General features: G+C 34.1%; 1 protein-coding gene across 1 annotated transcript in view; it reads right to left on the reverse strand.

The window, feature by feature from the left end:
- Nucleotides 1-13,540, reverse strand: part of LOC135196220 (uncharacterized) — a 185,424-nt gene that overhangs the window by 24,802 nt on the left and 147,082 nt on the right. The window contains exons 3-7 of the mRNA XM_064222860.1: nucleotides 8,609-8,743; nucleotides 7,186-7,399; nucleotides 5,028-5,160; nucleotides 3,135-3,269; nucleotides 2,579-2,807 (exon numbers count right to left, since the gene is read on the reverse strand). Coding sequence (XP_064078930.1) covers nucleotides 2,579-2,807; nucleotides 3,135-3,269; nucleotides 5,028-5,160; nucleotides 7,186-7,399; nucleotides 8,609-8,743 — 846 coding nt within the window. The remainder of the gene's footprint in view (nucleotides 1-2,578; nucleotides 2,808-3,134; nucleotides 3,270-5,027; nucleotides 5,161-7,185; nucleotides 7,400-8,608; nucleotides 8,744-13,540) is intronic.

A 13,540-nucleotide genomic window follows, 5' to 3' on the forward strand; every position in this document is an offset into this window, starting at 1 on the left:
GAAAATAAATAAGGGTCTATACAAATTCACTCCACAACATTGTGTGGCAACATCAAAGGGAGAAGGCTGCTAGCAATCAATCTTCTGGGTCAAGAACCTGTTGGCATCTTGCTCATAACTAGACCAGCTTCTAGGGAGAATCCACAGTGCTGTCCAGAAGGTGAACCTTTGATCTGATAAACACATTGCATTCAAACAGCTTACTATCCAAAAGATGGTTTGAAACTCTTAAGCTAGTATCTACTACAGCCTACCTCACCTCTTCTTTTCTTAGATATTTGTTCATAATTTTACAAATGTTCTGTTAGGTAGATTCTTCCCTACTTTATGTAAGCTTCTTTGGTTATGTTTTTTTCTCTGGCTAATATCATTTCCCAGAGTATATTATTATTGAAGAAAAATTGCTGTAAAGTTGAAATGTCTTCAAATGATTTACAGTAGATGCATCGGATGCCTGGAACTGGGATTTGTGGATGGTGGATATCAATATTTTTACATTTGTGGATGTGGGTATCAATCTTTTGAATTTGCAGATGTGGATATCAATTTTTTGAATTTGCAGATGTGGATATTTACAATGACCATACCCTCGCGGATGCGGATACTTTGTAAATCTAAATAATTTAGATACTTAAAGTAGTCCCCCCGTATTTGCGGGGAATGTGTACCAGACCCCCACAAATAGTTAGAACCTGCGAATAGTTGGAACCCCCTATAAAAATGCTGGAAATGGCCTATTTTGCTAGTTCAAACTCAAGAAAAACCCACTAAAAATTTTCATACGTTTTTTTAATAGTTTTATCACAAAAAATGCATTTTATGATGAAATTGGTAAAAAAACAGGAATCAGTGGATATTTCCCATAGAAAAATACCACAAGTAGGCAAATTTCCTACAAATAATGGGGGGGTTTGTTCCAGAGGGACTGTAATTGTTAAAAGACTTTTACTTTTTTTAGTCAAATAATTCAAAATTATCTGTTACCACGTAAGATTTGATGTACAAAGTAGGAACATAAGGGATACTTGTGTTAGGCAAACCTTGGTTTTCGTCACCTCTTTTTGTATGTTTCGGTTTCGTAGAATTTTTTTGTTTCTTTACAAAATTTGCAGCATCCCTTCAGCCTCTAGCTGCAACGACTTTAATTCCTTTTAATATAGCTATATTCTTATTATCTTTCTTCCATGTTAGTTTCCACCGTCTCCTAACAATTGTTTCACCATTATTTTTAGTGCTGAACGACCTCATACGTCCCAGTGCTTAGCCTCAGGGCTAAATTTTAAATTCCAATTCCAATTAAACTGTTCATAACCACTCATGCCATGAAGACAGGTCACCAGTAAACTGTAAGGCTGAGTCTTCATCATCTTGAAATGAGGGAATACTCACTATGCTTATTAACAAAGCAAGAAAAAGAGATGAGATTACATGCCTTCCCCCTGATTCCAAATACTATGGTTACATGTTACAACAATTATTGGTAGATGCTGATGGTTCTCAATTCCCACTGCCTTTTCTAAAAAACTTCCAATAACCCTTATTAATGCTTATGGTTCTCAATTCCCAATGCCTTTTCTAAAAAAAACTTCCAATAACCCTTATTAATATTTTTAAGTAACCTACTCTGGTCTGATTTTACCAAGGTTGTGTTCCTAACCCTTCAGTGTCAGTTGGGCTTCATCTGACCATGTGGAATTGATTTTTATGAAATTTAGGCTGTCTAGCCAATCACCGAAGCACTTTCAGCCATTCAATTCTAGCCAAGCACTGAGGCACTTTCAGCAAAAGATGATGAAGAGACAAGGGTTGGAATGGTAAACAGCAAGATTGAGAGATAAAGAAAATAAAGATGAAATACAGAGGTCTAAAGGTGGAACTGGCAGAAAACCCCACAGTTGTACTAATAGAGCAGGGGTCTCCAAATTTTTCAATGTAAGGGCCACATTATATATTTCCCACATTTATGCAGGCCAAAGGAAAAAAATAGAAATAAAAACAAATCAGTGCCAGTAATTTAATTTCCTCAAATATTAGAGTATAAACATGGAAAAATTAAAACATATCTTGTTGGAAAAAATCAGGGTAAACTAAATAGATTCCTGCCTTTAGTTTTATGCAACCAAATTAGTGTGGCGAATGATACTGACGTTTTGACTTCAGTGATTTGTTTGGCGGGCCGGATGTGGCCCGCGGCCCATAGTTTGGAGAGCCCTGCATTACATGACTAAAGAAAAGAAGCAAGAATGGAGGAGAGGTAAAAGGTTAAAAAAATAAAAGGTTAAAAAAAGGGTGCACCATATGAGATTTACTGAAGGCACTACCCCATCTCTACAAGGATGACTTCCAGAGTTGCAGTTAAGGGATGGATGCAATGTAAGTAAGCTGAGTTTTGGGTAAATGTACGGCAGCACTGTTTTAAAAGTAACCAGAAGATTAGTCTTCAGGAGTCAGTTTTAAATCTAATGTATAACACTTCGTATGCAAATAAATACTGCATGGTATTTATAAACCTGTAACTCTGCTCAATCAACCACTTCAAATGTAACAATGAAATAATTTTTATTAATAGTAAACATACCTTGTGCTACTACTTCATCCATATCTTTAGATTGCTCCAAAGCAATGTTACCAAGAGTCGAGAACACTATCATTCCTGACATGAGTGATGTGAAAGAGTTTGTCAATGAGATTGCCCATGTATCAAGAACAATATTGTTGTTGAACTTGTTGTAAGATGAGAAGGCAATGAGAGATCCAAAGGCAATACCAATGCTATTGAAATTTTGTGCTGCAGCTGCCACCCAAACCTTCAAAAGGAATATATTTCATACAATTATTGTTATAGCTTAAACAGATACGAATACTATTACTAATCTTAGTTATACACTGCACATTATGTTATATTGAATTTAGGAACTTTATGGAAGAGTAGGTTAAAATATTAGCAAAAATAAAAGAATGAAAGTTTTTTTTTTTTTCTTACAAGAAAGATATAATTCATGATCTGTTACACAGATTTGTCAAGGGACAAGCTATGTTCATAGGTTATGTACCATCTAGTAAAATTAGATATCAAATAATATCATTTAACACTATAGTACATAATTTTCCTTTAAAATTTTAGCATAAATTACCTCGCCCTTCAAAAGTAGTTCCCATCTTGGACTGAAGAAATACTGCAGACCTGTGCTGGCTCCTGGCAAAGTAAGAGCACGCCACAAAAATGCACCAATCAAGACGTATGGCAGCGTTGCTGTTACATAAACAACCTGGAAAATTTTTTTAGCTAATTTAATACAAAATAGAACTCTTGTAAGAATAAAGCTGTGCACACTAGTATATAATCTCCAATAAGCCAATGTTTTACCTCAAAATATAGTTGGCCCTTTATATGCAATAGGTCTGTGTTTCAGTGTGACCAACAGTTAAGTGAAACATCCATTTTCATATAAAAATGGGGTTACCTTCCAAGAGAATGCAAACACACCTTTATATTGGTCTATATCAAAGATTTTTGTTGTTAAATAACTCAGAATATCCTCTCTACCACACAGAATATCAAACAAAATGGAAATGAGGTATACTGGGGTAAAGCAAAGATAAACTAAACAGAGAGCAGTCATTTACTGTTTTTTATCTTTTATGCTAAACAAGAAAAACACTCCTTCCATATTTGTGTATTTGGTGATGAAAACTTACCCTATCATTACATACATTTTACCAAAGTGCTTGTTTTTGTATATGGTAAAAAAGTATAAAGTAAATGTGCCTTTTGTTATTTTTTCACTGACTGGAAAAGGAAAACTTTGGTTTCTGCCCTTTCAAACTGTCAAAATGTTAAACTAGCTAAGTTAAGGAAAAAATTAAAATCTGTCAACCATTATATAGCAAAGAGAATAATGACATTGTCAGAAGTCATAAAAGCAAATTCATAACAGCATAGAAAAGTGTCTCGGTGGCATGATCGGTATGGTCTTGGCCTGCCACCTCTGTGGTCGCGAGTTCGATTCTCGGGCATTCAACTGAGGTGTTAGAGATGTGTATTTCTGGTAATAAAAGTTCGACATGGTTCAGAAGTCACGTAAAGCCGTTGGTCCCATTGCTGAATAACCACTGATTCGTTGCAACTTAAAAACACCATACAAACAATAGCATAGAAACTCACTTTAATTTGCCTCATGAAGTAAATGTCCTATAGGCATGAAATCCTACCAAAATACCTGTACGTAAAAGCATGGCCAAGCATGCTTACTTCTCAACTTCCCAATCTTTTAAGTTCTATACAGCACTTGAGTTAGGATATATTGTACTGTATACTTGGAGGGAGGCTTAACATCCAGGAAGTGATAATTTCCATGCAAGATAGAATAGAAAAGAATGACAATGAAATAAAATTTTGAAGGTCTGAATCTGTGGAAAGGTGGTTTTAATGAGGCAATTTAAATGCTTTTAAAAGGTAGGTGACAGAGCAAATGTTGATTTTGGTTTGATAAGGTGCCTGGAGTAATGAGAACGGGAAATATCTTATACAAATGTTCTGAAAAAGTCTTGATAAGCAGAAATGCATGATTAATAAAGATGAATAAGTATACTTTGGAAAAGAATTTGCTTGTGTCAGTCTAGAGTAGATGGAAGAGCATGTTCATGGATGCAGTAATGGCAAGGAGATGAGTGGCAATACTTTATATACAATCTTGAGGTGATGGATGGAAATGAGGTTATATGCATAATTAAGATGAACGATTTTCATAAGAAATAAGTGCACATGCAAAAATAAACTGTGGGCTTCTGTTAGAGAAACAGAGATGGAAGTACGTAGTGGATCTGGAGTTTGTAAAATTCTGTGGCGACCCTGGGACAGTAGAGAAAGTTTGTGGTTATAGGATGGTAGAAATAAGAAATAAAATAAAATGGAGGGGGATGAAACAGGTTTATCAAAGGATGAAAGAAAGGAACCATTCCTGCTCAAGGAAATGGACTGTCAAAAAAATAATCTACTACATACAAAGGCAATAAATGGAACATACCTTCCCTGATGATTTAATGGATTTCCAAAGGCAGAAGTAAACCAAAACCCAGGCACCAAAAAGTGCCAGAAGGATTTCCAGCCTAAATGATCCCATTTCCTCCAGCCCTCGGCTTTTCCGTAAAACTACTTCACTGTGGAAGGAAGTAAAATACTGTTACTTTACTGTATACCTTGGTAACACAAAAGGACTGTAATAACTAAAATTTCAAAAAGTAATTTTTCTTTTATACCATGTTACCTTGATTTCTAGTTTCAATCCTTCAAAAATGAAATATTTCCAAATCTTTCCTCTTAAAATTCCCACATCAAAAATTAATAAATTTTGAATGTATGTAATACAATCAGACTTACAAATTATTTTCAATTTTACTGCCCAAAATTAATGCAAAACAAAAACTTATAACTATGTATAATGAGCCATTAGGAAACCATGTAGTCTAGGGAGTCTGCATATGGTTCTGATGGATATTAGTGCTCAAACAGTGTTATGTATTCTGATTACAAAGAAGTAATATGTAGTCTAGTAATCAGAAGTATGCATGATTTGCATAAAAACTAAAGATCTGAATGAAAACTTGAAAGGCAATTACAGGCAGTCCCCGGGTTATGACAGGGGTTCCGTTCTTGAGACGCGTCGTAAGCTGAAAATCGTCGTAAGCCAGAACATCATCAAAAATCCTAAGAAAACCTTACTTTTAATGCTTTGGGTGAATTGAAAACTATGTAAACTGCAGTCTTATTGCATTTTTCATAAAAAAACCTCCAAATATTGATTATTTTGCATTTTTGGTGTCATATTTCTTGTGCCAGATGAGCGTTGTAGGCGTCGTAACCCTGGAAATAATTTATGATGAATATAATTGAGAAGCGCCTTAACCTCGGAACATCGTAAGCCGAACCTGTCATAACCCAAGGACTGCCTGTATTACATAATGAAATCTATCTTTAAAACCTAGATAAAAAGAAGTATACAGCATACAACAATTTTAAAAATCAACATAAAAAAGCTTCAATAAGTACATGTACTGCAAATCCCTTCTCGGAAATGTGAAAAAATCCCATTATAGTTGTTTATTTGTTTATAATATGTTAATTTCCATCTTCAGTAGATATTTCTGTTCTTTATACAGATACGTTAGAATGCATGAGCTAATAAACTTGGTAGTGTGAAAAGAGTGTAATATTCACTATACTTTTTATAGCCACAAGAAAAAAGTACTGTATAGGAGATAACACATTTGTCTTTGTTAGATAAAGCTTACCCATCAGTCTTTACTACAATGCAACGAAAGCTATTCCATGCATTTTTTCCCAGGCACTACAGGCTACCCCATCATGAATTATTCATTCGATTTTTGTATCAACTGAACTCCTTTAACAACTGCTAACCCTAAGTTTTAAAGGGAAAATGTTTAAAAATTGATAATATCTAAATGCTTCGTTAAAAAAGGGGTCATTACTATCTAGACTTGCTAACTGCTTTTGAAAAATGAATATTCTGTTGAGATTAATCAAGAATTAAGACCAAAACATCTTGCAAGCCTTTTAATTCATGTTAATATTTAACAGTTTTGTTGGTAAGACAAATATGATTGAATATAACTATGATAAATGTCGTTCAAAAAACAAAAATCTTAATGGCTGGAAGAAACAAAAAATTGCATCATACCGAAAAATGCACTGTAAGCTACTGCATTTAAAAAAATTGTGCACACTATTCATCTGAAGGACTAACAACTCATAGGAATTTAAGAATGAGGAAAACTACAAAAATTAAAGTTGTAAGCAGTTTCAGACTACAGTATGTGACCATATTCATTGACAGTTAATTACTGTGAGCTGCAAAGCCACTCAATTTTCTGATGCAGTTAATTCTGCAAATCATTCCCTTACCCTATAATTTCATCTCTTTTCCATTAAAGGATGTGTATACTATCTAGGTCCCTTAGATATCATACACATCGTGTTGTACTACTTGCAATTTTTTTTTATTTTCAACATGGTTTGTTTTTCTACAATTAACTGCCTTCAATGCACTAAAAAGTTATTGTATCCTTGGATGTCTTCAGTATGTTGCACATAAAAATGCACCTCTTTAGCAATGCCACTTACAATATTGTATATTATAAACCTCATACTCTTCATAGCATACTCACTCAAAATACTCCTCTGTAGCTGACTTTGTTCCATTTGGAGCTGATATGTTTATACCATAATGATCAAAGCAATTGACTGCCCAAGCTGGATCACAGAATCTCCAAGGTAATTCAGATGTGAAGGACTGGAATAGGTAGTAGATTGCCCAAGCAATGATAACATTGTAGTAAGTCCCCAACAAAAAAGACATGATGACTGTCCCCACTCCTGCACCTAAAAATGACAGATATAAAAGAAAGAAGAAAACATACCAATACATTTTTGTTTCTAAATTTACTTACATATTGTATATCACTGTACCCTTTCTTAAGCGATAAAAGTTATAGGGTGAATGAAGAAAACCAAGGGAGCAGTCACTTCTAAATTTATTGCCAGTGGAGTAAAAGCAGGCTCACTTATGGCTTGCTTGAACTCTACATGATAAATATGAATGCGCTTTTCACATTTCTCTGCCACAGTATCAGCAAAACAAGTCACCGTCCCCTTTCTCTCAAAATTTAAACATTTTCACATCTTTTCCATCATATTATTGATCACATTCTCTTTTGCCATACATCCAGATTCCTGTCAGCTCTCCTTCCTTCATATATCATTTGCAGATTATTCATATTATATGAGGAACTGCCTCTTTTTCCTGCTTTCACATTCATCCACGTCTTACTTTCACATAAAAAATCTCTTTCGATTTCTAAAAGAACCTGGCTAAGCAGTTTATTTTGATTCCAACAATAACTTGTCTGCCTGATCACTTTCCTTCCATTTCACAACTTCTTTATAGTTAAGAGAATACTGAGCATACCAACATTAACAGAAAAGAGGCAAAAACATGTTCAAAGATGAACTTAAATCCAGCATTATAATGTAGTACGCATGGCCTGTGAGGAAGTGGCGGAAAGTTGTGAAGTTGAAGAAAGCCAAGACCAAAGGCATCAAGTGTTGAAGAGATTACTACATGGTACTGGATTTGTTATTGGATGGTAAACTGTGAGGGCATATGAGTAGTTGTAAAATGCAAAAATTGCACAAGTTCAATAGAAATATTTACATTAAATCTTGTTTTAGCAAATGAGGCTTTCTTCCCAAAATCCTTGTACATTATAGCGTGAAATAAATCTGTGTACATACAGATACCAGCATACAGCACAATAAAAGACTTTACAGATGCGCAAGCATTCCCGTTCACTTTATATGCAGAGATTCCACGATTATAAGGTTAAGTACACGTCAAATATAGGTTCAATTTTATAGACGAAAGTTTCAGAGCAAAACATTTAGTTTTTGAGCAAGTATAAAATCATGGTCGGTCGTCAATCAGTAGAATTGTTTAACACACGACCTAGAAGCCATTATTTTGAATAGCAATATTTGTTTCGCCGTTATGAATAACACTCAAATGACAACAGTCAACCACACAAAACCTACCTTTGAAAATTGGGCATAGCTTTTCTAAAGCTCCGATAGGTCCCCTGCGGGTATACTGGCCCACGGCGAGTTCCATGAGGAGAAGCGGAATCCCGCACAGGAATAACATAAGGAAGTACGGGATCAGGAACGCACCTGGAATGAAGGATTACCAGTATTTTTGGAATGCATTTTGAATGGATGGATAGCAACCTAATTTTCAGAATGACCTTGAAATGTGCGGTTTGCACGTATCTTCACAAGGAAAGGAACACTCACTCCTACTTTCAAATAAAGAAAAATCAACTCAACATTAGAATGACTATGTAAGTTGCATTGAAAACTAAGTGCGATAAACAAAAGAGAAAACCTGGTTTTTCATTTCTTCTTGGCTACTTACAACACATAATGGACTGGAAAAACCAAAAGTGATTGCTCATCACGTACATTATATACTTACCTAATGACACTTTCCAAGAAGGGGACCTTCATATTTTAATAATTTCTTATTACTGATTAACAAGTCGAAAGGAACTTGTACTTCACCAAGGTCTGTCTACAATTTAAACTGTTCTAATATCAAATTATAATAACCTTCCTAATACTGCAATAACTTGTTTATGCCATATTTAAATGTTAATGTCTTGCCTATCTTGTTAGCATTTAATGTATGCAAGACTACATCATGGTTTCTTCACCTCCTCCAGACTTCTGGGAACAAAGAAAACTGAACTAATTGCTTTAGGTCGAAACGGACCCTTGACTTCATCATGCATGCAAGGGTTAGCTTGATGTCGCTACTTATCACAGAAACAAAGAAAACCAGAAAAAAAGGTGTAGCTGTAAGAGGAAACGGGTTTTAATCTGGAAGGAAGCTATGATGGAACATTATCATTTTAAGTCAGATCAAAGGACACACGGAGTTTGGATGAATTTAATTAAGAATTCTCTTTTTGTATATGTAGCTACTGACCAAAGAAAAGAAATGAAATAACATGTTTACCTGAAAATACTAGTCTATTTTGCAAAACATACATCACTGTCACCATATCCTTTTCCTCAATAAGCATTAGACCTTTTCTTTTTAAGTTAATAAATCTTAATAAATCTAAACCCATTCGTTCATCTCCTTGCTTTGAATATTATATCTCTGACGAGTTCCTGGGGCTCGCAATAAAGAAAAGTTCAAGTAAATCCTCTAGGCGTGGTGGTGAAAACCCAGTTGACGTTCCCGATCCTTGAATTATGTATAGAATGAAACGTAAATTGTTTTAGTTGCTGGCTACTCTAATAAACTCGCTTATCCTTGAATTATGTATAGAATGAAAAATAAATTGTTCTAGTTGCTGGCTACTCTAATAAACTCGCTTGACATTTTGCATTATGCTCTGCATATATATATAGTACCGTATTTATAATGATGTACGATTTACGTCACTAGAGACTAGAAATTTGTAAAGCGAATGCATAAACTAAGTATGGTATTGTGTAGCCTACAAAAGACTACATCACCCAGTCTGATTTTCAACAGTAATAAAATTCTTGGCAATTAAAATTAGGTTACCATTGTTCATTACTTGATGTACTTACCACAAAACCACATTTTACTACTGGTAAATCAAAGGGACCACTTTCATCCTATAGAATTGGTTCAACTAGATTTCATCCCAAATAAAACATCTCGTGCTGTCTGATAATTCTCATCAATGCACCTAAACGGACCACTCGGGTGCAATGCAATTTCTTGGCTATCAAAACAGGCAGATGGTCAAATAGGAAGTTCACCTAATGTAAGGTGAACAACCTAAGACAGAAAGAATTGGATTTTTTCGTGCATTTGTAAATAAAAAAGAAACTATACTGGCTGTGACGAATTTTGTTGTTCAGCGGTTCTCATCCAGTCATCTTAGACAGAAGTTGTTTATTTCGGCAAACATTCACATGGCATGTCCATCATTCACTTCATGTCAGAGACAGTTCTGCTTTGTGTGTGTGTGTGTGTGTGTGTGTGTGTCTATATATATATATATATATATATATATATATATATATATATATATATATATAGTAAGTTGTATTATGGCAGATTCTAAAAGATTTCGTGATAAGACATGTTTTGACCTTGCAATTACTGAACTACCAATCCAGTTTATTCGGTGGTTGTTTTCACTTAAATGAATGAATATTGCATTAGATGTTTGCCCATTACAAAAGCTGATAAGTCAAATAGTATAGTAATTTTAGATAAAGCTGACTACATATCACGTATGCAAGCCCTACTGGATGATGATGTGACTTATAAAAAAACTAACAAAAAATCCCCTTGATCAAGTCATAAAAAACTTCAATAGCATAGTGAAAAATATCCTTAAAAATAAAACAAAACTACTAGGCAAATTGTCAGTTAAATCTCCTTCGCTACCTTACTTGTACGGATTAGTCAAAACGCACAAAGAAAATAACCGTATGCGGCCTGTTATCAGTACTGTTGGTTCAATTTCATATAAACTTTCGAAATATATCACCAAGATCTTGTCCCCGTTACTTGGAACCATCTCCGATTCTCATATATATAATTCTCTAGATTTAGTTGATAAATTAAACAAAATTGCTCTTTGCCTTACTGATAGATTCGTTAGTTTTGATGTATGTTCTCTTTACTAAAGTCCCATAGACTCTATTTTAGAATATCTTAGTAATGAACTAACTCAGCATGAATTACCTCTACCTATAAGTCACATTATTTCACTCACGAGTTTGTGCATTTGTGATTGTAAGTTTATATTCGATGGTGAATTTTATCAACAAATATTTGGCATGGCAATGGGAAATCCTTTATCACCACTACTCAAACCTGTACATGGAATTCTTTGAAAAAACGCTACTTACCTAATATCATTTATATTCCTGTAAAGTGGTATCGTTGTGTTGATGATATCTTAGCTGTTCTTCCTGTCGGTATTGATGTAAATGATTTACTCTCTAAATTAAATAACCAGGTACCATCGATTAAGTTTACTCAAGAACTAGAAAAAGACAATTGCCTTCCTTTCTTAGATGTTTTGATACATAGAGAACCATTTCAATGTAAATTCAGTATTTATAGGAAACCGACCAACAACTTAACTTATGTTCATTTCTTCTCAGGCCACCATCTTAACGTAAAAATATCAATTTTTTCCTCTATGTTTTTACGAGCATTGCGCATTGTCAGTCCACAATATTTGGATCAAGAAATTGAATACATAAGAAAAATAGGGAAAGATTTATGCTATCCTTCACATATATTAGATATTTGTTATAATAAAGCCCACAAAAAGTTTTATAGTGTAAGTAACATGCAGAAAGAAAATTCTAAGAACATTCTCAGTTTGCCTTATTTTAACGGATTTGAAACCATTAAATCATTGTTAAAAGCTCTTAATGTCAACCTTGTTTTTTCCTATAATAACACACTAAAAGGAATGTTAATAAAAAATGGCCCCAGAGAAAGCAACAACATAATATATAAAATTCCATGTATGGATTGTCCCTCATTTTATCTCGGACAGTCTAGCAAAGGCCTAGAAGTAAGGCTAAGCCAGTATAAATATTCTGTAAAAACTGGGCAAACATCTAATGCAATATTCATTCATTTAAGTGAAAACAACCACCGAATAAATTGGGTTGGTAGTTCAGTAATTGCAAAGTCAAGAGATGTCTTATCACGAAAACTTTTAGAATCTGCTTTAATACAACTTACTTTTCATTGTAATTTCAATGTTAGTCGTGGCCTTTTTCATTTAGACCCTTGTATTTGTAACATGTTTAAGAATGACGTCAAAGATATAATTACTAACTTAAATAAAAATCAGTTGCCTTAGAGTTATCTTTGTTGTAATGTATATCTGACATGTATTGTGAATATGGTTTTGTTTACCAAGTTCTGAATAGCTGTCACCTATAATCCTTTAATGGTCTTGTCCTTGTATCTGAGATGATTGTCTTAAACCTTTAATTGCACCCATTGTTTATGCTTGTTTGGGAAGGTTTCTCATCTTCCAGGTGTGTAGGATTCTAGGTACTAATCTCTTTATAATCCCTATCTGTCAGTTATACAAATCTTCTTGTATTGTCTTTTGCCTCATTTATGTCAGTTTCTGCTCAGTAAAGGACGTCTAACGTCGAAAGGTCTCGCAGATCCTCCTTTGTTTATTTTTCCTTCGTGGCATATATCTTTATTTATGGATTTATCACGTTCCTAACTTTCGTGATTCAGTTATAACACACACACACACACACACACACATATATATATATATATATATATATATATAAATAATAAAAGGAGCCCATAAAAATCACTTCCCCAGAGATTAATACAACACAAAATGTCACTTAGGTATGGACAACAGAACTCAGCTATTTTCAACCATATAAATGAACATAACCATAGAATAAATTGGAATTTGTCACATATAATTTATAGCAGCAACTGCTGGTACAAGAGTCAGATGATGGAATCTGCCTTAATAAAAGAGAGGCAGGTAATGAACATCTCAAAAGGAGCATGGGATTCAGATGTGATCAACAAGATTTTCATTAAACCAACGCTTAAGAAGATTAAAGGAAGATTATCAGCGGGGGTGACCTAAATTGGTTTACCTGTGCATGGATCTCTTGGTATAAATACCACCTTTTCTGCAAACTTTTCTAATTCATCTACCTGAAGAGGGAGACAGCAGTCTCTGAAATATATAGTATTTTTCTCTCTATATTTTGGGTGTTTTTACTGGCTCCTTTTATTAGATGGAATTATGTTGTAATAGAACATTTTTACCAGTCATATATATATGTGTATATATATATAATAGATATATATATATTATAGTATCATATTATATATATATATATATATACACACACACTTAAACTACCTTAGAGTCCTTGCTCATAAAAGGCTGGTTCCTTCAT

The sequence above is a fragment of the Macrobrachium nipponense genome, chromosome 17 (assembly GCF_015104395.2).
Source record: "Macrobrachium nipponense isolate FS-2020 chromosome 17, ASM1510439v2, whole genome shotgun sequence".
Taxonomy (NCBI): domain Eukaryota; kingdom Metazoa; phylum Arthropoda; class Malacostraca; order Decapoda; family Palaemonidae; genus Macrobrachium; species Macrobrachium nipponense.